Here is a 26,484-nt window from a genome sequence, read left to right on the forward strand (position 1 = left end):
GTGGATAGACAGCATCTGATCAGGCTCGCTCATCACTCACTCACTCACTCACAGCATCTGATCAGGCTCTGCTCACTCATTCACTCACAGAATCTGATCAGGCTCTGCTCACTCACTAACTCACTCACTCACAGAATCTGATCAGGCTCTGCTCACTCACTCACTCACTCACAGAATCTGATCAGGCTCTGCTCACTCACTCACTCACTCACAGAAGCTGATCAGGCTCTGCTCACTCACTCACTCACTCACAGAATCTGATCAGGCTCTGCTCACTCACTCACTCACAGAATCTGATCAGGCTCTGCTCACTCACTCACTCACTCACTCACTGTCAATACTCAAGAACTCCAGGTGAGTCTGGACCATTTCTATAATGTTTTTAAGGGCATGATGAGTGCGCTATTGAAAAAACAACAAACTAAGTTCAAGCATATGCATGAGAGTGAAAAGCTTGGTGGTAACTTGAATTGCTGTGTTTTGAAAACTGTGACATTTGTTTACCTTAGAGATAAAACTTTATTTATCTTGTTGCAGAATAATACAGTGGTCACCGTGGACAACGTGACCATGTCCAGTAACAACGGGAAGATCAATGAGCACCCATTGCAGAACACCTTCACCCTCATCTATGGGATGTTTATGGTGGTGATGTTGTCGCTCAATTTCTGCCGGGCCTTCGTCTTCATGAAGGTAAGCATTAACTTTGTGGCAGTTAACCTTGTGATAGTTAACCTTTACATGTCGATTCTGCAAATTGTATATTATAGTTCTACACACAAGAGTACTAAAGTGTCCAGTTGTACATGCTCTAAAGGATTTGTGAATCCCATTTCTGGTGTCCCCAGCCGCCAATATTGCTAGAATATTGCTAAAAGTGGCATAAAACCATACTCACTCACTCACTCTAAAGGAGTAAAGCTCTCAGTTGTACACACACTAGATGATTAAAGCTCTCAGTTGTACACACACTAGATGATTAAAGCTCTCAGTTGTACACCCACTAGATGATTAAAGTTCCCAGTTGTACACCCACTAGATGATTAAAGCTCTCAGTTGTACACCCACTAGATGATTAAAGTTCCCAGTTGTACACTCGATGATTAAGGCTCAGTTGTACACACACTAGATGAATAAAGCTCTCAGTTGTACACACACTAGATGATTAAAGCTATCAGTTGTACACACACTAGATGGTTAAAGCTCTGTTGCACACACTAGATGATTAAAGCTCTCAGTTGTACACACACTAGATGATTAAAGCTCTCAGTTGTACACACACTAGATGATTAAAGTTCCCAGTTGTACACACACTAGATGGTTAAAGCTCTCAGTTGCACACATACTAGATGATTAAAGTTCCCAGTTGTACACACACTAGATGATTAAAGCTCTCAGTTGTACACACACTAGATGATTAAAGTTCCCAGTTATACACACACTAGATGGTTAAAGCTCTCTGTTGCACACACTAGATGATTAAAGTTCCCATCACACTAGATGATTAAAGTTCCCAGTTGTACACACACTAGATGATTAAAGCTTTCTGTTGCACACACTAGATGATTAAAGCTCTCAGTTGTACACACACTAGATGATTAAAGCTCTCAGTTGTACACACACTAGATGATTAAAGTTCCCAGTTGTACACACACTAGATGGTTAAAGCTCTCTGTTGCACACACTAAATGGTTAAAGCTCAGTTGTACACACACTAGATGATTAAAGCTCTCAGTTGTACACACACTAGATGATTAAAGTTCCCAGTTGTACACACACTAGATGGTTAAAGCTCTCTGTTGCACACACTAGATGATTAAAGTTCCCATCACACTAGATGATTAAAGTTCCCAGTTGTACACACACTAGATGATTAAAGCTCTCTGTTGCACACACTAGATGATTAAAGCTCTCAGTTGTACACACACTAGATGGTTAAAGCTCTCAGTTGTACACATACTAGATGATTAAAGTTCCCAGTTGTACACACACTAGATGATTAAAGCTCTCAGTTGTACACACACTAGATGATTAAAGTTCCCATCACACTAAATGGTTAAAGTTTTACAGTACAATGGAAGTTAAGCTCCCTGGGTTTAATTACGATTATTAACAGGCCTCAATTACCTAGTGAGAATATTTGCTAACATACCTCCGGACGAACAACCTCCACTGCTTCGCTGATGTTTGCAGGCTACACTCAAGGCCTCGAGTGGCCTCCATGACCGGGCATTCACACACATACTAGACAGCCCCATGGAGTTTTTTGATACCACCCCTACTGGTCGGATCGTCAACAGGTTCTCGGCTGATATGGACGAAGGTGAGGAAGAACAGGTTTAAGGAGATTACTTTCCATGGAAGCCCAAGTATTGAAAGGACAGGATTGAGTGTTTAACTTGATATTTGAAGAGTATTGTCCCTTACAGTTCAGTGGCTTAGGGTGAAAATAGATACTTGGCGGACTAAAGCATGAAACTTTGCATAGTGCTGGGGAATATCATGATAAAACATATTTTGGGGGGTGCCCGATTTTTGAGGCACATTTCCTGAAAAAATCAAGATGGCCGCCAAAAATCCAGGATTTCCAATTTTAAGACTATATGAAGTTCCCCCCGCTGGATTATAGCAGAAAACCTTGCACAATGCTTGGGAACATAATGATAAAACATTTTTGGGGTGTGCCTGGTTTTATGGGCCCATTTTCCAAAAAATCCAAGATGGCGTCCAAGATGGCCCCCTAAACGCAAGGATTTCCAATTCTAACACTATTGTGACTTTACCCCGCTGGATTAAAGCAGAAAACCTTGCACAGTGCTAGGGAACATCATGATAAAGCATGTTTTTGGAGTGTGCTCGAATGTTTGGGCCTATTTTCCCCAAAATCCAAGATGGCCACCAAAAATCAAAGAGTGCTGAAGTCCACACAGAATGGTCGCAGACTATAAAAAAATATTCATTTGTTGCAATATGTGAGATATATTCGCCGTTCAAAGGGCTATTTTTAATACTTTCAAGAAATATAACAAACAAGATTTATGTCTAGTAGTAAAATATACAATTCATCATCCAATTAATGAAAAAGTTACTGCTTTGATCAGTCACAGGACATCAATTTGTCAAACATCGATCTCTGTGATTCTGAAGTCTCCTTTAACAGTTCCCATTGAAGTTACAGAGCGATGTGCATAGAAGTTGAGAAGATTTACAAATGCACTTCTTTGAACATCAGTTCAAGAGACTCTTCCAGGAAGGGATTTCCCATTGAAGCACGTGACTGATCAAAACAGTAACTTTTTCATTAATTGGAGGATGAATTATATATTGACTCCTGAGAGTTACTAGGACTTCAGTCCTGCCCCACAACGAAGCACATGTGATACATGTGGTCTCACCTTAGGCAAGTGAGTTTGTTAAAAATTGCCTCTGTTCATCCAGCAGAAAATGGGTAACTGATGGGATAAGTCATGTGACTATAACCTTCTAGCGCGTAACAGGCAGCTTGGGTTATCCAGGGTAATAATGAGTTAGCGCTTTGAGCATGCACAAGTGCGTGGAAACAGTCCCTTTATAAATAGCCAGTATAATTATTGTCATTACAATATAAGAAATAACAAATCATTAAATGTTTCAGTGGACATTCGTCTTCCCATGCAATCAGAAGTATTCATCAACAACGTCCTGCAAGTTGTCTTCTCCCTCTTGATGATCTGCTACATGTCGCCATGGTTTCTGGTTGCCATGATACCGCTCATCGCAGTATTTGGCTGCCTGTTTGTGATGTTTGTTCGCTGTGCCCGCAACTTGAAGCGTATGGACGCTGTTACCAAGTCTCCGCTGGTCAGTCACATCACAGCCTCCGTCCAAGGAATATCCACCATCCATGCATATGGCAAGATAGAGGAATTCGTAACAAAGTAAGTAGGTTGAGCAGTCTGCGTGATTCCTTGTTTTAGAAGGGCATTTGTAAAGCAATAATGGCTCCTTCGCGATTCCTTGTGTTGGAGTGGCATTGGTAAAATAATGATAGATCCATTTTCAATCTGATTGGAAAAGTGCCTGAATTTAATCATGTCAGAAGAAAAGTGCTTAACTGCCGTTTTACCATCGCTCCGTATAAAACATGTTCTTGTTAGCAAAGAGTCAGATACTGTATCAGAATGGGGCGTCTTTGTAAAACTGGGGCATGGTATGTCAGTGGGCTAGCACTTTTACACTGGCATTTGGATTAATCTGGATTAGTTCAAGCAGACCTACCCGTGAAGATCCGGGTTAGAATTGGTCTTCAGCAGCCCATGCTTGTCGTAAGAGGCGACTGACGGGATCGGGTGGTCAGGCTTGCTGACTTGGTGGATACATGTCATCGGTTCCCATTTGCGTAGATTGTTGCTCATGCTGTTGATCACTGGATTGTCTGGTCCAGACTTGGTTATTTACAGGCCCCCACCATATAGCTGGAATATTGCTGAGTGCGGCGTAAAATAACAAACAAACAGGCAGACCCACACTAACACAAGCCATAGCGTCCATAACTAAACTGGGACAGTGGGGTAGCCTGGTGTTTGCTTGTCACGCCGAAGGTCTGGGTTCAATTCCTCACATGGGTACAAAGTGTGAAGCCCCTACTTGTGGTGGTCCGATTAATTGAAATAATCGAAGATTGGTCGCAGTGACTAAACGACCAAGCAATCGATCATGTTTTCTCATAATCGAACACAAACAATTCTGAAAAACTTTTTGCATTAACAATGTTTTTCAAGGTTGGTTTTGTCTGTTACATTTCATAACCACTACAAGCTCGTTCCAAGTCATGATTGAATTTATCTTAGAGACTCCAAGAAATTAATGTTCCTAACATACTAGTCATCCTTTAAAGATGTGCAATTTGCAAAAAAAAAATCAAAGAACTACATGGTTTTTTCTTTTTGTTTCTGCGCAAGCGAAAATAACCAGGAAAATTTCATAAATGACGCTGACCAATTATTTTCGATGATTGATCGTGGTAATGAGCCAATCATCAATTATGGGATTTTAACCAAAACCCAACACTAGCCCCTACTATATATTGCTGGATTATTGCTGGAATATTGCTAAAAGCAGCTTAAAACTGAACTCACTCATTTTACGGCTGGAGGTGTTGTTTTGGGCTATTTGATTTTGTTTGTTTGTTTGTTGTTTATACGTGCAATGGATTCTGACTGTGATGTTGACAATGTGATGATAACGTTGACAATGTGATGTTAACAATGTTAACCTTGATGTGATCAGTAGACACTGTGAAACACCCAGGCATCAATATTTTATGGTGAACGTGTAAATTTCTTTTCAGGTTCCAGAAACTGCTAGATATCAATTCCGTCCCTTTCTTTGTCTTCTACTCAGCAAGTCGCTGGCTGTCTGTGCGGCTTGACCTCCTCTGCGTCTGCATCAGCGGCGCAACAGGCCTCATCATCGTCTTCAACTACGACAACATCACACCAGCACTAGCTGGACTTGCCCTCTCATTTGCTGTGCAGGTGAGACCACTAGCTACAGCATTGAAAAAATAGGTGTTTATGTCCAATTTATGTTCTTTTTTATCGGTACATCGGATGTCCTGATGTGAAGTGATTGCATGCTTAAAGTTTTTTTGATGTTCTCACCACTCCAACTTCACAATTATACTTCATGGAAACGAGGGGCGATGGCGTAGCCTAGCGGTTAAAACGTTCGCTTATCACGCCACCCAGGTTGATTCCCCACATGGGTACAATTTGTGAAGCCCATTTCTGGTGTCCCTCTCATGGAAGCGATAATAAACAACTTTTGAACAGGAATTGGCTGAAAATGCAGAAAGCCATATTGAGCAATATGTGAATAAACAATGTTTGTATTTATCAAGTCTTGGTCAGCTATAAACAGCAGAATCTGTGTAGTGCCCCTAGTTTATATGTTTCTCCCCATACAATAGCGGAGGGGGTAGCCTAGTGTTTAGAGCGTTTGCTCGTCATGGCAAAGACCTGGCTTCAATTTCCCACATGGGTACAAAGTGTGAAGCTCATTTCTGGTGTTTGTCGCCGTGTCTCTCTCCCTCCCTCCCTCCCTCCCTCCCTCTCTCTCCATGCATCCCATTATAGTGTTACACCTCTAACTACTATTATTATTTTTTCTATTAGTAGGATTGGATTAGCATCCATTGACATCATTGTTATATTTTCAGATGACTGGACTGTTCCAGTTCACAGTGAGGCTTGCTATCGAGACAGAGTCTCGCTTCACCTCTGTACAACGAATACAGGAGTATGCCAAGGTGGGAACTCTTTTATTATTATCATTAGGATATTGATCCTATACAAGGAGGGGCAGTTGGGTAGCCTAGTGGTTCGTCACATGGTTACATTATATGAATCCCTTTTCTGGTGTCCCCTGCTGTGATATTGCTGGAATATTGCTAAAAGCGGTGGGAAACTAAACTCACTCACTCACTATACAAAGGATCACCAGTTAGTTTTTTCTATGAGTCTAAAACCTGTTTTGAGAATGCTACGTTTTGTTAACAAATTATTGGATCATTGTCATCACACAATTCATTCTCAACTCCCAGTGAAGTATACAACCCAATCTCCCTGTTCACTCGCTTAAGTCAGATCTTTCAGTCTGAGACCATACCTGTGCATGAAGATCTGAATAGATTGAAACAGTTCTTGAAACAATGCTTATTTCCATGTCTTTATTGTGATATCATCCATTTTAGACTTCAGTTTGAGATCCTAACACTGATCTTCAAAGCAAAGCATGAACTGGCACCATCAAACATCTGTGGCCTTATAACAGATCACGTCCACCTTGATCTGTACAATCTAGCAACCAAAATTTGTTGTCTATACCAAAATTCTGCTCCAGCTCCTATGGTGGCAGAACCTTCTCAAGAGCTGGTTCAGTATTCTGGAATTCCCTTCAAGACAAGCTCAGACACATTCAGGAATTATCAGACTTTAAGACTGGCTTGAAAATTCACGTCTTCAGTTTTGAATACAACTGAATACCCTTTGTATTCAGCTGTTTCCCGCAAAAGCGGACCTTTAAGCAGACTTTCATGGACGCAAAACAAGCTCTATATGAATAACTAATTATTACTATTATCCAATTTTCTGGTAGATAACTGAGTTATTTCCTGACAGGATACATCCTCCGACGATCTCATGACTGTGTCCGACACCGAGCCCTCCACGGATTGGCCGGCTGAGGGCAGAATCGTTTACAATCGGTTACGGATGCGGTACCGAGAAGGAATGCCTTTAGCCCTGAAAGGTGTATCATTCTCTGTGGAACCGCAGGAGAAAATAGGCATTGTAGGAAGATCAGGCTCAGGTAAACCATGCCAGGAATAGAACCTGGACTTGCATTGTTGAAGCAATTTTTTAATTAGCCTGCAACTTAAACACTTAACCCAAAGTCTAAGTGAATGAATGTTTTTCATTTAAATAAGCTAAGCTAGTAAGAGTACATGTAGTAACAGTAACATCTGCTCCTCGTTTCAATGATGCTGACCGGAGAGCGGAAGGTCGCAGGTTCGATCCCCGGCCGTGTCATACCAAAAGACGTTAAAATATGGCACTTGTTGGTCCCTGCCTGACGCTCGGCATTAATGGCTACAACAAGGACTGGTCGGCTCAGAGTCAGTATACTGTGTCTGAGTGGGGTATTCATGCTTAACTCTCAGTGAGCTAGCACTATAAAACCAGCTTCAGTCTGGGCTAGTACAAGCAGATGCACATACACATACACACCCATGCACGTCGTCATATGAGCGAAATATTCTCAAGTACGACGTTAAACCCCTTGTCACCTCACCTTCAATGATGCTGAGAGACATGTACAGGTTTGTGGAAGCAAAACTTTTCGGCACAGACTTTAATTTTTGGTTTGGTGTTGAAACTTATACATAGGTAACCAGGATGTATAATTTCTATAAAAGTTGTCTTGATCAGTCCCCATCCCAAGCTTGTAGCTGTTTCTCTGGATGGCTGATATATGACAAACATTCTGGTTGTCTTGTTGTCAAGACCTGTGAAGATCCGGGTTAAAATTGGTCTTTTGTAACCCATGCTTGTCGTAAAAGGCGACTAACGGGACTGGGTGGTCAGACTTGCCTACTTGGTTAACACATCATCATATCCCAGTTGCGTAGATCGATGCTCATGATGTTGATCACTGGATTGTCTGGTCCAGACTCGATTATTTACAGACTGCTGCCATATAGCTGGAATATTGTTGAGTGTGGCGTAAAACAACAAAGGAACCAACCAATTAACATGCACACTGTAGTGTTGTGTCTTTTATCTTCAGGGAAGTCGTCTCTCGGAGTGGCTTTGTTCCGCCTAGTGGAGGCAGCTTCAGGGACAATCATCATCGATGGCATCGACATCAGCAAGGTGTCTCACTACAATCTGAGGTCCAAACTGGCCATCATTCCTCAGGATCCTGTTCTCTTTGTTGGAACAGTCAGGTGATTATCTCCCCTTGAAATGAAGTTGTCTCCCCTCCACAACATTTCCACTCCACACATTCGTTGTTCTGCAATCACCTATTGATACACATGATACCTTTATCCAAGGTTCCAGCCAGTGTTCTGATCAAGGAGCAACAAGCCAACATTTCTTGTATGTTTGACCACAGGAACATGGCCAACATTTCTTGCATGTTTGACCACAGGAACAAGCCAACATTTCTTACATGTTGACCACAGGAACAAGCCAACATTTCTTGCATGTTTGACCACAGGAACATGGCCAATATTTCTTGCATGTTTGACCACAGGAACGTGGCCAATATTTCTTGCATGTTTGACCACAGGAACATCTGTGATGGCCATCAACACATCGTTTTGAACTTACTCTGTTGTTTAATGCTGCACCCAGCAATATTTCTGCTATATGGCAGTGGTCTGTATGTTAGGAATCTGGACCAGACAATCCGGTGATCAACAACATAAGCATTGATCTACGCAACTCATATACAATAGCATGTGTCAACCAAATTCATTCCCGTCAGTTGTCTCTTATGTCAAGACCCGTGAAGCTCCGGGTTAGAATATTGATCTTCAGTCACCCATGCTTGTCGTAAGAGGCGACTAACGGGATCGGGTGGCCAGACTCGCTGACTTGGTTGACAACGGTTCCCAGTTGCGCAGATCGATGCTCATGCTGCTGATTACTGGATTGTCTGGTCCAGACTCAATTATTCACAGAAAGCCGCCAAATAGCTGGAATATTGCTGAGTGCGGCGTAAAACTAAACACACTCCCTCACTCACTCTTATGTCAAGCTTGGTTGCTGCAGATCAGTTCTAACCCCGATATTTACAGGCGACACAAGACAAAGATAGTTGTCAGTTTGAAATAATTGCACTGGTAGATTTTGTACATGTGTACTCCTATAGCAAGATATCCTTGAGTTTCGCGTGTTTTTTCAGATATAATCTCGACCCGTTCAGTGAGCATGCTGAGGTGTCACTGTGGGATGCCCTTCAGAAGTGCCACGTCAAAGACACGGTGAGTGACCTTCCCTTACCATCAGCAGTATATCCTTGGAATCAGTAACTGACTGTAGTGGTGGTCCGATTAATTGAAATAATTGAAGATTGGTCGCAGTGCCTAAACGACCAAGCAATCGATTGTGTTTTCTCATAATCGAACACAACCAATTTTGGAACACTTGTTTGCATCAACAATATTTTACACAAGGTTGGTTTTGTCTGTGTCATTAAATTTACATTTCATAAGCACTACAAACTCGTTCCAAGTCATGGTTGAATTTATCTTAAAAAATCCAGGAAATCTGTGTTCCTAACATACTAATCATCCTTTAAATATGCGAAATTTGCCAATGGATTTTGTGCAATTTGCAAAAGACCCAAATTACTACATGTTTTTTTCTTTATTTTTGTGTGTGCATTAACAAAGATAACAGGAACATTTGATAAATGATGCTTACCAATTATTTTCGATGATTGATCGGTTGTAATGAACCAATCATCAATTATGAGATTTTAACCAATTCCCAACACTAGCTGATCGACTGAGGTCAGGGCAGATCAGTTTGTTGCCATGGTAAGGGCAGTGTGGTAACCCAGCAGTTAAAGCGTTCGCTCATCACGCCGAAGGCCCAGGTTCGATTCCCGACATGGGTACAATGTGTGAAGCCGATTTCTGGTGTCCCTGGCCATGATATTGCTGGAATATTGCTAAAAGTGGTGTAAATCCCTTCTGACTCACTCACTGTTACCATGGTTGTAAGGAGAGGCGGGTTACCTTGAATGGACTTCACATGTTATTCCCCACTGGGCCAGTGGTAAATTGTACCATCTCAAAGCATTTGTACCTATGAAAAAGTAGGGATTTCACTGTATATAATGACTTTCTAACTTATTAAGTTATACTTTGATGATACAGATTCATAATCCCCACATGGGTACATTGTGTGAAGCTCATTTCTGGTGTCCCCCGCCGTGATATAGCTGGAATATTGCTAAAAGCGGCGTAAAACCAAACTCACTCACTCACTCACTACAGATTCATAGACACGGAAACGGTGATGTTTGTTAAGATCACCTATGTTAAGATAGACAATAGTAAGGCCGAAAATTTAATTTTAAACATTCAATGGATCAGCCAATTTTGATATTGAGTGAAGTTGTTTAACTGCAGATTAACTGATTATATTAACTCTTTGGGGTGACTATTGAGGGGGAAACAACTATTGCGATAGCGATAGTCTATTGCAACCAACTATTGCAATACTACTGCAATAGATTTTTCTCCTGGAATTGTCTCATTTGAAGTCATTTCCAAAGGAATGTATAGTTCATATGAAATAGAAACAAGCTGAAGTAGTTTCAGTCTCTTTTAATAACTGACAAGAAACTTATAAGTAATCAAGTAAACAGCTCAAACATAAACTTATTGTTATTCACAATTTCAAACTCTGAGTCACATGCCGTGTTTGCTGCCATGTTTGTTTAAGAGGTAACAGGGGGCGGATAACTCTTACTCAAAGTGAATGCATTTATCAACAGAAGTCAATTGCTAAACTATGGATAATCACACATACTATCAATGCATGGATAGTTTTTCGTTTCTACCATCGATCAATTGGTATGGGAGACTCAACAATTGTAATCCATCGATAGTTTGATGCATCGTTACAGCACTATAACTCATATATTACGATTTGATACATTAATACTAGACTTTCCTCTCAGTGGCACCCTAATTAGGACAGCCCCTGTCCTTCAGTTTAAGATAGTTGTAATTTTGTTCAAATTATTTTTGTAAATGTTGACAAGTGAGTCATTTTTTTGTACTCTGGTCTTTTGCAGATAGCAAACCTTGATGAAAAGCTTGAAGCCATGGTTGTTGAGAATGGAGAAAACTTCTCAGTGGGAGAACGACAACTCCTCTGTCTGGCTCGGGCTCTGCTAAGACACAGCAAGGTGAGACATGACACAGGCAGGGGTGAGACATGACACAGGCAGGAATGAGACATGACACAGGGAGGGTGAGACATGACACAGGCATGGGTGTGGTGAGGCACAGCATGGTGAGACATCACACAGGCAGGGGTGAGACATGACACAGGCAGGGGTGAGACCTGACACAGGCATTGTTGTGCTGAGACACACTCATGGTGAGAGATGACACAGAGATATGATGTGTTGAGTCACAGCATGGTGAGACATCACACAGGCAGGCAGGTGTGCTGAGACACACACTTAAGGTGAGAGATGACACAGAGATAAGATGGTTGAGACACAGCATGGTCAGAGACACAGGGGTGAGACCTGACACATGTGTGCTGAGACACACTGAGATACGATGTGACACAGAGATAAGATGTGTTGAGACACAGCATGGTGAGAGACATCACACAGGCAGGGGTGAGACCTGACACATGTATTGGTGTACTGAGACACACTTAAGGTGAGAGATGACACAGAGATAAGATGTGTTGAGACACAGCATGGTCAGAAGACATCACACAGGCAGACATGAGACCTGACACAGGCATTGGTGTGCTGAGACACACTTAAGGTGAGAGAGATGACACAGAGATAAGATGTGGTGAGGCTGGCATGGTCAGACATCCATCACACAGGCAGGGTGAGACCTGACACATGTATTGGTGTGCTGAGACACACTTAAGGTGAGAGATGACACAGAGATAAGATGTGGTGAGGCACAGCATGGTGAGACATCACACAGGCAGGGGTGAGACCTGACACATGTATTGGTGTACTGAGACACACTTAAGGTGAGAGATGACACAGAGATAAGATGTGGTGAGGCACAGCATGGTGAGACATCACACAGGCAGGGGTGAGACCTGACACAGGCATTGTTGTGCTGAGACACACTCATGGTGAGAGATGACACAGAGATATGATGTGTTGAGTCACAGCATGGTGAGACATCACACAGGCAGGGGTGAGACCTGACACATGTATTGGTGTACTGAGAGACACACTTAAGGTGAGAGATGACACAGAGATAAGATGTGTTGAGTCACAGCATGGTGAGACATCACACAGGCAGGGGTGAGACCTGACACAGGCATTGTTGTGCTGAGACACACTCAAGGTGAGAGATGACACAGAGATATGATGTGTTGAGTCACAGCATGGTGAGACATCACACAGGCAGGGGAGATGAGACCTGACACATGTATTGGTGTGTGCACACACTTAAGGTGAGAGATGACACAGAGATAAGATGTGGTGAGGCACAGCATGGTGAGACATCACACAGGCAGGGGTGAGACACCTGAGACACATGGGTGTGCTGAGACACACTTAAGAGATGACACAGAGATAAGATGTGGTGAGGCACAGCATGGTGAGACATCACACAGGCAGGGGTGAGACCTGACACAGGCATTGGTGTGCTGAGACACACTCAAGGTGAGAGATGACACAGAGATACGATGTGTTGAGACACAGCATGGTGAGAAATGACACAGTCAGTGGTGTGCTGTGACACAGCAAGGTGAGATAAAGGCTGATTAGACATGTTGGATATGTCAGGGCCCAGTTTCACAAAGCTCTCGTAAGCCTAAGATCTCGTAACTTTTCTCGTAGCATTCGTACCTCCTATGCTGTAACATAGGAGGTACAAATCCTACGAGAAAAGTTACGAGCATAGGAGGTACGAATGCTACGAGAAAAGTTACGAGATCTTAGGCTTACGAGAGCTTAGTGAAACGGGGCCCTGAACTCTAAAAATAACAAAAAAGGCTTTTTATAAATATTTTAGTGTTTTGACCTACCCACCAAAATTGTCAAACAAAAATCTTTAAAGTAAGTGTAATATAAAAGTTAAAAAAAGCAAAAACCCCTGGAATGTAGCTGAAGCCAGTGTTTGATTCCCTGACAGATCCTGATGCTGGACGAAGCTACGGCAGCTATCGACACGAGAGACGGACACGCTGGTGCAGACAACCATCAAAGAGGCGTTCTCCGACTGCACCATGCTGATCATCGCTCACCGTCTGAACACCGTCCTCAGCTGCGACAGGATCATGGTCATGGAGGACGGCAAGGTGAGGCACCAACAAGTTATACTCAGAGGGTGTTGGGGATTTATCTGGAACAAGTTATACTCAGTGGGTGCTGGGGATTTATCTGGAACAAGTTATACTCAGTGGTTGCTGGGGATTTATCTGCAACAAGTTATACTCAGAGGGTGTTGGGGATTTATCTGGAACAAGTTATACTCAGAGGGTGTTGGGGATTTATCTGGAACAAGTTATACTCAGTGGGTGTTGGGGATTTATCTGGAACAAGTTATACTCAGTGGGTGTTGGGGATTTATCTGCAACAAGTTATACTCAGTGGGTGTTGGGGATCTATCTGGAACAAGTTATACTCAGTGGGTGTTGGGGATTTATCTGGAACAAGTTATACTCAGTGGGTGTTGGGGATTTATCTGGAACAAGTTATACTCAGTGGGTGCTGGGGATTTATCTGCAACAAGTTATACTCAGTGGGTGTTGGGGATCTATCTGGAACAAGTTATACTCAGTGGGTGTTGGGGATTTATCTGCAACAAGTTATACTCAGTGGGTGTTGGGGATTTATCTGGAACAAGTTATACTCAGTGGGTGTTGGGGATCTATCTTGAACAAGTTATACTCAGTGGGTGTTGGGGATCTATCTGGAACAAGTTATACTCAGTGGGTGTTGGGGATTTATCTGGAACAAGTTATACTCCAGTGGGTGTTGGGGATCTATCTGGAACAAGTTATACTCAGTGGGTGTTGGGGATTTATCTGGAACAAGTTATACTCAGTGGGTGTTGGGGATCTATCTGGAACAAGTTATACTAGTGGGTGTTGGGTTTATCTGGAACAAGTTATACTCAGAGGTGTTGGGGATTTATCTTGATCTGGGGTGTTGGGGAACAAGTTATACTCAGAGGGTGTTATACCAGGGATTTATCTTTATACTCAGAACAAAGTTATACTCAAGAGGGTGTTGGGGATCTATCTGGAACAAGTTATACTCAGTGGGTGTTGGGGATTTATCTGGAACAAGTTATACTCAGTTGGTGTTGGGGATTTATCTTGAACAAGTTATACTCGTGGGTGTTGGGGATCTATCTGGAACAAGTTATACTCAGTGGGTGTTGGGGGATCTATCTGGAACAAGTTATACTCAGTGGGTGTTGGGGATCTGTCCGGGAACAAGTTATGCCTTTAGTGGGTGGTTGGGGTTATACTCATGTTGGGGATCCTATCTGGAACAAGTTATACTCAGTTCATGTTGGGGATCTATCTGGAACAAGTTATACTCAGTGTTTGGGGATTGGGGGATCTATCTCAGACAAGAACAAGTTATACTCAAGTTGGGTGTTGGGGTTGGGGATCTATCTGGAACAAGTTATACTCAGTGTTTGGTGGGGATCTATCTGGAACAAGTTATACTCAGTGGGTGTTGGGGATCTATCTGGAACAAGTTATACTCAGTGGGTGTTGGGGATCTATCTGGAACAAGTTATACTCAGTGGGTGTTGGGGATTTATCTAGAACAAGTTATACTCAGTGGGTGCTGGGGATTTATCTGGAATTCAAAATACATTAATATTGCCCTCTAGTCAGCAGCAGCGGAGATAGGAATGTTTCCATTCATGTTTTAGTGATTGGTTGGGGTAGGGGTGCGAGTCGTCTGAGCCACCCAGTTGTAGAATAGTGGGCTCAAATCCTGGCTTGAGATAAGAGTTACTTCCCTTTTGAATGTGTAGTGACATTGATTATAATGTCTGACTTTGACAACACTTTATTCCCTGAGGGCTGATAGTTAGTATTATTGAGAGAGATGCATTATTTTTTAGAAAAGTGTGGTGTGACATTGTGCCTTTAAATATTCACCATGCCATGTTGTGTCTGCCTGATTGCAGGTTGCCGAGTTTGACAAACCATCAGCGCTCATGTCAAGGCCTGATTCCAAGTTCAAGGCCATGTTAGAAGCCACAGAGAGCCAACAGAACTCATCATGACAGGGATCACAGATTTAATAGTTTTGCCAGTGAGACGCAAACCATCTTGGGGGTTGCTGTGAGAAGTATGCTGCCGTGAACATTTCTATTTTCATATATATTGCTGTATCAGCGACATGCATCCGCAGCATTTGATTGGATAATTACTGCCAACAGTGTGAGAATCTGATTGGACAGGACACCAAGTCAGAGTTTGATTGGATAACTACTGCCTCAATTGTCAGATTCTGATTGGACAAGACATCAAGCCAGAATATGATTGGATGACTACTGCCTCCAGTGTCAGATTCTGATTGGACAAGACATCAAGCCAGAATATGATTGGATAACTGCTGCCTCCAGTGTCAGATTCTGATTGGACAAGACATCAAGCCAGAATATGATTGGATGACTACTGCCTCCAGTGTCAGATTCTGATTGGACAAGACATCAAGCCAGAATATGATTGGATAACTACTGCCTCCAATGTCAGATTCTGTTTGGACAAGACAGCAAGCCAGAACTTGATTGGATAACTACTGCATCCAGTGTCAGATTCTGATTGGACAAGACAGCAAGCCAGAACTTGATTGGATAACTACTGCCTCCAGTGTCAGATTCTGATTGGACAAGACAGCAAGCCAGAACTTGATTGGATAACTACTGCCTCCAGTGTCAGATTCTGATTGGACAGGACATCAAGTCAAAATGTTTTTAGTTCCTGTGACTGAGATGTGAATCTGATTGGGTAATGTCTGTAGCCAGTGAGACAATCTGAATGGATGATTACTGTTGCTGGTGTGAGAATCTGATTGGACAGGACATCAAGCCAGAATCTGATTGGATAGTTACCGCAGCCAGTGTAAGAATCTGATTGGATAATAACTGCAGCCAGTGTGAGAATCTGATTGGATAATAACTGCACCCAGTGTGAGAATCTGATTGGATGGGACATAGAAACAAATCTGATTCGATAATTACTGCACTCGTGTCAAAATCCGATTCGAAAAAATCTGATTGGATAGTTTCAGTAGCCAGTGTGAAAATGTGGTCTGATAATTCCTCTACTGGATGTGAGATTCTGATTTGACATGACTTGGAGCCAATCACTGGATGGACAGGAGGACTACACGTACAGGAATATTATCACCAGGAGATGTGGGACATGAAGTGAATGGAACAATGTTCAGTGTATTATTACACAGAATCTTCCAAATCAGAATCAAACGGAAGGATGCATTTTGTAGGTTTGGACAAAACTCTTTGGTCACTAGTGACAGGAGAATTTATATTCTTCAAAAAAAGTAGGGGAACTTCATTTTTAATTTACGATTGAAAGGCGTGGGCAGTATATCGGAGTCAATCAATATTGATATAATAATTATGAATGTTTTGAGAGTGCATCACCACTTGCACTTCCTTATGACCATTGTTTGGACAGTAATTGCTCTCGAAAGATGATTGGTGTATGATGTGAAATTTGCTTGTATACAATTTTCATTTTCAAGCCAAAAATATGGCTAGAAACAAACACTAACAACTGTGTGATGCAAGATGACTGTCAAAATTAATGGTCAATGGTGATTTAGCGACCTTCTTGAAAACCGGTGATAAAGAGAAATGGTGGTGTGTTCATAAGATGTCTGTCTTTGAAAAGTGAAAGTGAAAAAATCAAGTCAACGGACTATACTACTCAGAATACATCATAATGAATCTCTGTTAGCATGGCACTGCCAGACGCTACCTAGGTCTTTATGTCATCCACATTAAGGTGGCATGATATGCCTACCTTGCATATCAATATATGCTGCAAATATAATGGTGTACGGTATGTGTGGGCTAAATTTGTCAGATTTCATATTGTCTGTGATCATTGAATTGTAGGGTCAGGTAGAACTATAACACACAATCTATTTTTGTTCATCTCGACCGTTTAACAACATAAATTTATCTATATGGGTTAAATATTAGAAAGATGACTGATGATGGTCTCCTCCTTCAGATTTGGGGCGGTGGTTAAAGCGTTGGCTCGTCACGCCGAAGACCCGGGTTCGAATCCCCACATGGGTACAATGTGTGAAGCCCATTTCTGGTGTCCCCCACCATGATGTTGCTGGAATATTACTAAAAGCGGCGTAAAACCAAACTCGGTCAGTCAGTCCTTCAGATTTGGGCTTTAATGTCGTGCTTGAGAATATTTTGCTCATATGACGACGTGCATGCGTGTGTATGTGTATGTGCGGCTGCTTGTACCAGCCCAGACTTGAGCGGGTTTTATAGTGCTAGCCCACTGAGATACCACGCCGCAGTGAAACATGAATACTCTACTCAGACACATGATGTCTGACTCCGAACTGACCAGTCCTTGTTGTACCCATTACTGCCGAGCGCCAGGCGGCGACCAACAAGTACCATATTTTTACGTCTTTTGGTATGACGCGGTCGGGGATCGAATTTATCTACAGGAAGATAGCACCAGTTGTTGACGAGATTTCCAGTTTCTGGGGATAGGTTTAGGGGTTACATTTCGTGTACAACAACAGATTTGATCACTCAGTGGTCTCTCTTCCAAGGTTTATGCTACCACAATATTCTTGATTGCAAATATGGGCATTTGGGAGTATTTCTGGGAATCATTTGCTGGGCATACAACGTTGTCTTAGTGAAATGACATTGCAAGAAGAATTAAATACAACTGCACTGGCCCTGGGGTGAATATGCAAACCAGTTTCTTTGTGATCTGATGTTACTATTTGTGTATGATTGTAATATTAACTATACTGAATATATTTATACATTGTAAGGCGCCAACTTTTAACTAGAAACATTTGACGATGTTGATGTAAAGTTTGATTATGTATTCTGACAAACTTTCAGGGGTTCGAAAATCCCATTGCCCGACGCCCGGGACAAGTCAGTTTTCATTTCGGGCAATCAAATAATGGTATCTTACTTGTCCGTGGGCTACTAGATAATTTCCACTTTTGGTTTCAAACTGCAAATAAACTTGGATTAAATTCCATGTCTGCTCAAAATGTAGCTATTAAATTTCGCAATGATAATAAAGTAGAGTTATCTTTCTTTGCTATTTATCATTTTTCAATAAATAGTCCAGTAAACATTAACATCAAATACCATGTTGATTTATTCTTTCATAATTACATCATCATGATTATTTCATAAAATCAGGGCAAGTGGAAAATTAGTCAGGACAAGTTACTTCCTTAAGGTCACTTTTTAAAAAGATTTTGAACCCCTGCACGTCAAATGCGTGTTCAAACTTTGTTGTAAAAAACATCAATTGAAGTTGTTTTGTATTTGAGATAATCAAACAACAATGGTCGTGATCTCATTCGATAAGATTCGGGTTGAACATGAGCACCAATACACACCATTTCAAATGCATATAAAGTTGATGATGATTTTTATTTGTGTGTCAGTATACAAGACAAAAATGGGCATTTATTGAAATGCCAATATTACTGAGAATTTACGTGCCAAGTTTGAATACTACAACAGAGAGAGTGAAGCCTCTGAGACAGAATGATAGCGTTGTTGGAAGTCTGTGTATACTTCGTGTGTATATAGAATTTACTAGTCAGCGGTATATTCAAACAGTCAACAGTTACCCGTGACAATTAATAATCAAGCCCTGTTGCAATGAGTGATCACAGCTTTTAGATGATCGTAACTCCTATACTTTAACATGGACTTACGACAGTCGTAGCACTAAGATGATCGTAACTGATATACTTTAATGTATACTTATGACAGTCGTAGTTCTAAGATGATCGTAACTGATATGCTTTAATGTATACTTATGACAGTCATAACACTAAGATGATCGTAACTGATATACTTTAATGTATACTTGTGACAGTCATAGCACTAAGATGATCATAACTGATATACTTTAATGTAAACTTATGACAGTCATAGCACTAAGATGATCGTAACTGATATACTTTAATGTATACTTATGACAGTCATAGCACTAAGAAGATCGTAACTGATATACTTTAATGTATACTTATGACAAGTCATGGCACTAAGATGATCGTAACTGATATACTTTAATGTATACTTACGACAGTCGTAGTTCTAAGATGATCGTAACTGATATGCTTTAATGTATACTTATGACAGTCATAGCACTAAGATGATCGTAACTGATATACTTTAATGTATACTTATGACAGTCATAGCACTAAGATGATCATAACTGATATACTTTAATGTATACTTATGACAGTCATAGCACTAAGATGATCATAACTGATATACTTTAATGTATACTTATGACAGTCATAGCACTAAGAAGATTGTAACTGATATACTTTAATGTATACTTATGACAAGTCATAGCACTAAGAAGATCGTAACTGATATACTTTAATGTATACTTATGACAGTCATAGCACTAAGATGATCGTAACTGATATACTTTAATGTATACTTATGACAGTCATAGCACTAAGAAGATCGTAACTGATATACTTTAATGTATACTTATGACAGTCGGAGTTCTAAGATGATCGTAACTGATATACTTCCACATATAGCTTGAATATAGCTGAGTGCAGCATAAAACTAAACTCACTCACTCATTCCCCCAGCCAGGGCAAAGTAAATATAGAAGTGGAGGTCCACATCAATAGTCTGAATCATTTGTGTGATTGGTCATCGAGTTTGTTGATCTGCAATATGTAACTGTATTTTGAAGGCATTAGACCATCTGTGTGTGTTTTTATTTGTTCCTGGTCTCCGTCATCAGCAAAAGGGTGGTTTGGCAGGCAGAAACCAAAACATTATCATTTGTTTTTCGCTAATTGTGTAACTTTGTTACAGGCATTTCATAATTTAGATCATTTCATAATAGTCTTTAGGTAAATTTATGATGAACATTTAGTCGCTTTGCTTCAGAATTCTTTAATAAATGTAGATGAAGATGTGGATGTAGAAAAAGATGTAGATGCAGATGTTAGTGAAGATGAGGATGTAGATGCGAATGTAGATGCGGATGTAGCTGAAGATGTAGCTGAAGATGTAGCTGAAAATGCAGATGTTTATGAAGAAGATGTAGATGAGGATGTAGCTGAAGATGTGTATGAGGATGTAGCTGAAGAGGGGTGGAGGGGTAGCCTAGTGGTTAAAGTGTTTGCTCGTCATGCCAAAGACCCGGGTTCGATACCCCACATGGGTACAGTGTGTGAAGCCCATTTCTGTTGTCCGTGATATTGCTTGAATATTCCTAAAAGCGGCGTAAAACCATACTCACTCACTCACCATAGCTGAAGATGTAGATGAGGATGTAACTGAAGATGTAGATGTAGAGAGATCAAGGGAACCTGTTTTTCTATGAGTGTGCATGAGGAAGAATGTTTATTTTTATCACATCAGGGCATACATTTCCACTTTTAATTATTTCAAGTGGGAATGCAAATTCAGGGCAGGCAGAAGATGGGAAACACAGGACAAAATATGGACTGACGTAATCATACTTAATGATAGACAACCACCATATCTTGTGTATATCCATGTTGACAGTTTCCGTTGGTTATCGTAGGACAAAATATGGACTGACGTAATCATACTTAATGATAGACAACCACCATATCTTGTGTATATCCATGTTGACAGTTTCCGTTGGTTATCGTAGGACAAAATATGGACTGACGTAATCATACTTAATGATAGACAACCACCATATCTTGTACATATCCATGTTGACAGTTTCCGTTGGTTATCGTAGGACAAAATATGGACTGACGTAATCATACTTAATGATAGACAACCACCATATCTTGTGTATATCCATGTTGACAGTTTCCGTTGGTTATCGTTGAGGACAAAATATGGACTGGCGTAATCATACTTAATGATAGAAACCACCATATCTTGGATATCCATGTTGACAGTTTCCGTTGGTTAATATGGACTGGCGTAATCATACTTAATGATAGACAACTACCATATCTTGTGCATATCCATGTTGACAGTTTCCGTTGGTTATCGTAGGACAAAATATGGACTGACGTAATCATACTTAATGATAGACAACCACCATATCTTGTGTATATCCATGTTGACAGTTTCCGTTGGTTATCGTAGGACAAAATATGGACTGACGTAATCATACTTAATGATAGACAACCACCATATCTTGTGTATATCCATGTTGACAGTTTCCGTTGGTTATCGTAGGACAAAATATGGACTGACGTAATCATACTTAATGATAGACAACCACCATATCTTGTGTATATCCATGTTGACAGTTTCCGTTGGTTATCGTAGGACAAAATATGGACTGATGTAATCATACTTAATGATAGACAACTACCATATCTTGTGTATATCCATGTTGACAGTTTCCGTTGGTTATCGTAGGATTATGATATTTGCTGTTTTTTGTCATATGAAATGTTTATTTGTTGTTAACTATGAACTTTTGTATTTCCTGTCCCAGAATTTTATGGACTTGGAAGCTGAAAACTGAATGCATATTTATGGGGCTTGGTACATGATGTGTAGAGATGTGTCTGGTTCCACAGACACTTGTAAGTGCTGGATGTCAAGAATCAGATGTGTGGATTGTTCAGTGGGAAGTACTGCCAAGGCATTTATAATTTGTCAGTGTGTGATTGTGAACACACACATGGACACAGACATACACGTATGCAAGCAGACACACACTCACACATACATACACGTATTCACACACATTTTATTTTATATTGTAGACATAGGTTCGTTCGGCAAACCAAAATATGACTCTGCAATTCAAATGTAGCAGATTTTAGTTTGATGGCAAGACTTGCAAAACATGCATATTGTTAATTATGTCTGGACAGATATATTATAGAGTTACTTCCCTTGCCTTGAGAAGATAACTTTTCAGGTATTTATGGTTTTGTAAAATGGCGTCAAAGTCATTTGTCAATATTTCCAAAATCTGTGTGTAAATTTTGGTTATTTAAAGGCACAATGTCACACCATACTTTTCTAAACATGCATGTTGCTTTTCTCTCAATATTACTAACTATCAGCCCTCAGGGAAGCTAACATATAATTAATTCCCCCCAAAATTAAGTATTTAGATTACAATATTAAATTAAAAAGTTCAAATGAATTAATGCGATTTTGCAATAAATTGATACTCGAGCCCTCTTCCGGCTGAACGTTATTTCAAGCGAAACCCATCAAGTTATATCCCTTGGAGCGCTCTATTACGATTATTCTATGCACAATGTGTGATTGAAACCAGTTTGGCAAACACCCGACGACATTGCGTGCAACAGTTTTCGATGTATGGAGCAATTGTTTACATTCCATATATGGCAAGTGTTATCTGTTTGGAAGCTGTCCATCTCGAAGTTTCAATTTACATCGATTTCAGGCAAGTCTTCAATAGGAAGCTAAAGTGAGTGCATATGCCCCCCAATATGTAAAATATAGGTAAAATATTGTCGAAAATGGGTGACATGGTGCCTTAAAAATTTATAAGGTGTGGTGCTGAACTTTTCTCCAAGTGTGTATCTCTTGAGTGAACAGTTTGTAAAACATTGTATACCATGATCAGGGTGAGGTATGACTTGTTGAGTATGAATGGTGAATGAAATGTGCTGAAAAAACGACGTCCCCAAACCCATCAGAGGATTTCCGTATAAGTGATTCATCCTGGTTGCCAGCCCACAAGTACCCAGTTATTGTATATAGCAATTGCTGTCACAGCTTTTTAAGTGTATTGGTTGGACACAGTGAAGTCCAACTTTGGTATTTTGATGAGGGTTACTTTCTCTGTGAGGCATGGATTGTTTCTCTCTGTTGCTGAAGAGGCTTGGTTGTCGATGGCGATTACAAAGTTTTCTCAACTTGCTTAATGTTACACCTCTGGGAAATAATAGCTTTGTTTAATAATAAAAGCTGAATGATACAGCTTTCAAGGATCTGGCCAGGTTATCAAGGTCAGGCCTATGGTGTCAAGGTTGGGCCAGGGGTCTATGTCAGACCAGAAGTGTCTAGGTCGGGCCAGGGGTCTAGGTCAAGCCATCACTGTCAAGGTCGGGCCAGGGGTCTAGGTCAAGGTCGGGCCAGGGGTCATTTGTCAGGCTATGGTGTCATGGTCGGGCCAGGGGTCTAGGTCAAGCCATCACTGTCAAGGTTGGGCCAGGGGTCTAGGTCAAGGTCGGGCCAGGGGTCATTTGTCAGGCTATGGTGTCATGGTCGGACCAGGGATTAAGGTCGGCCCAGTGGTGTCAAGGTTTGGCTAAGGGGTTGGGCAGGTAATACAGGTCCATCTGGGAAAGAGGCAAAGGGGTTTAGGCTGGTAAAGTGGCCAACACCTTGTCTTTTTGGCTGTTTTGTCTATGTGATATTGTTAACGACTGAATGTTTTTAATTCCAGTACCTCTCTTCAGGGAAACACTGTCAGGAAGGTGTTATTGTTACAAGTTGTTTGTTACGTGCTTTGTGTCAAAAAGAATGCCCATCTTTTATTATTTTAGACAGTGATGCCCTGTTCCACCAAAGGATTTTAGCATAACTATTGTTGTCAGTTGTTAGGAGTAAAGCATGTAGAATCTTTAGTGATACACATTGAAGGTGATATATATTATGACTATATTCTATATTCTTCAACATCAAATGGCCATGGCAACTCAAACTTTATTCCCCTACAGTTGATATAGGCCACTATATAGGATCAGTTGGTCGGACTGCTTATTTTGTTGATTGCATGTCTTCGTGACCTGACATCATGAATGGTGCTCTTAACATCAACCATTAGTTTGCTGGACTGTGATCACAGACAGGCGTGATATAACTAGAATATTGCTGACTGCGTAGAACAAAAAACAAACATGGATGTTTGTTTCTTGTAGTATTTAGCAAAAGGGCCCTAAAATCAAATTAATGGGTATTTAGGCCTGAGACAGTGCACAGCAGTATAGTTGTATGGCATGAATGTCCTTCCATGTGTTCGGATATGGACACTAGTCCACCCACATGATACTGGTCTGTAAATATTGAAGCCTGCACCAGACAATCCAGTGATATTTTCATGAGTATCGATCTAGGCAATAGGCAATGGATAAATCATGAAATAATCAGCCTGATTCCATTATTAAATTACATTTGTGACGTCATTCCATTGTCTGTTCGCTCCATTACTTTTCAGGAATGGAGCGATTCGTACCAGTTTCAAAATAAAACCTTCATTTTGTCATTTTGACATTTAATTTTGATAACAGAAATATTCCCAATACTTCGAATGTAATTTAAGTAGGGTAATATCCTCGTAACTCTCCATTCCTTAAAAATAATGTGCCTCGGCCCCTCCGGGGCCTCGGCTCCATTATTTTTAAGGAATGGAGAGTTACTCGACATTACCCTCTACGTAACCTCCTTCGACAAGCAAATGTTGCTGAAGACACATACACAGGGGTGGAAATAACCCATTGCCCGACGCCCGAGTCCAGTATATTTTTCTGTCGGGCAACCAAATTTGTATATCACACTGCACCGGTGTCCAGTTGACTTTCCAATATTAATTATGTTGTTTATTTAAAAAATCAACAAGAAAACGGCCGGTATAGTGGAAAAAATATCAGGGCAAGTGATTTTACATGTGCCACTGTACCGGAGTACACTAGCAATTTTAAAGTTAATTCCATCCCTGATACAAAACTTGACTCTTGTCTTAGGAAGTCTTTGTGGCGCAGTGCGATGTTTTGTTTTATATCTGTTTGTATTAACATTATAATAGTCTCCTTTTGCATTTTATATCATTTACTTCCAGCAAAAAACTGCATACATTTGTTTTTTGCGTTTTATATTTTATTCAAAACCATTATGGGACTTAACCATTAATATTCTGGGACAGCTGGATGTCCGAAATTGCTTAAGAAAAATATTTTGATTTCAGAAAGGAATTGACCAATTCTGTTTTTTAGCTTCTGGCCAGCATGTCCAAGGAAACAGTTTGGCTCAGATTTTACAACCCCAAAATAATCATTTCAGTTTTTAAAAACCCATTTCATTTCTCCATCTCCATATCAAACAGTGTCTGTATTATAAGACGGTTTGTGGACATTGTTATATTACCCATGTTCATGTTGTATGTTTGAAACAGTTGTTTTATAAATACTTTATACATGGTATATTCTCTGTAGGATGCTGTCATTGTTTACTATATATATTGTTATACAGTGGCATAAGATATATGTATATATATTTTGTTGTCAATATGTAAATGACCACATATTTCAATAATTGAAATAAACTATTTTCTATTTTTAACAGACAATGTGTCATGTTTTATTGGATTACATGAGGATTAAGGCCACACTTTATTTTGTGTTTTCAGTTTCAGTAATCTGAGACAATCTGCCAAAACATTAATTGAATAAAGTGTTATGGCTCAATATATTTTTTTGGTTTGGAGTGAGTGAGTGAGTGAGAGTAGTATGCCAGGGACCCTGAATTGGGCTTAAACATTAGGGGTGGGTATTGCAGAGAATTTTCATATTGCGATATATTGCGATGCGGAAGCATATATTGCGATATGTATTGCAATATATTGCAAGGATTATTTTTTTAACAAAAACTATCGAGTTAATGCTTGATTATAAGCAAAAACACAACAAAATCACTATGATTGATTAACTGTTTATAAAAACTTTTAATCATGACAAAATAAAAATGTAATTAACACTTGGCACTAATGAAACAGGGAAAAGAACAATTTAAAAAGACGGAAATATCCAAAGATTTCCGAGTGTTACAAGGTTTTCCGAATGCATGTCAAATACCGGTTTTCAATCAGCGTATCGCAATACGTATCGTTTTCATGTCTGAACCGGTAAATACCGGTAAACCGGTTATATTACGCAGCCCTATTAAACATTGTACCCATGTGGAGAAACGAATCGTTCATACCACACACCCAGTGAACGCTTTGACTACTAGGCTACCTG

The 26,484-nt window shown here is 40.5% G+C and overlaps 1 protein-coding gene across 1 annotated transcript in view; it reads left to right on the forward strand.

Annotated features, from left to right (window-relative positions):
• Positions 1-17,079, forward strand: part of LOC124268534 (ATP-binding cassette sub-family C member 5-like) — a 98,431-nt gene extending 81,352 nt beyond the window's left edge. Inside the window, 12 exon segments of the mRNA XM_046703523.1 lie at positions 538-693; positions 2,194-2,323; positions 3,635-3,917; positions 5,330-5,516; positions 6,200-6,289; positions 7,161-7,350; positions 8,329-8,488; positions 9,454-9,532; positions 11,359-11,472; positions 13,409-13,447; positions 13,449-13,574; positions 15,431-17,079. Coding sequence (XP_046559479.1) covers positions 538-693; positions 2,194-2,323; positions 3,635-3,917; positions 5,330-5,516; positions 6,200-6,289; positions 7,161-7,350; positions 8,329-8,488; positions 9,454-9,532; positions 11,359-11,472; positions 13,409-13,447; positions 13,449-13,574; positions 15,431-15,529 — 1,653 coding nt within the window. The 3' untranslated portion in view covers positions 15,530-17,079.
• Positions 17,080-26,484: the final 9,405 nt, after the last annotated feature.

Source organism: Haliotis rubra, unplaced genomic scaffold, assembly GCF_003918875.1.
Source record: "Haliotis rubra isolate DU_JTF1 unplaced genomic scaffold, ASM391887v1 Scf139, whole genome shotgun sequence".
Lineage (NCBI taxonomy): Eukaryota > Metazoa > Mollusca > Gastropoda > Lepetellida > Haliotidae > Haliotis > Haliotis rubra.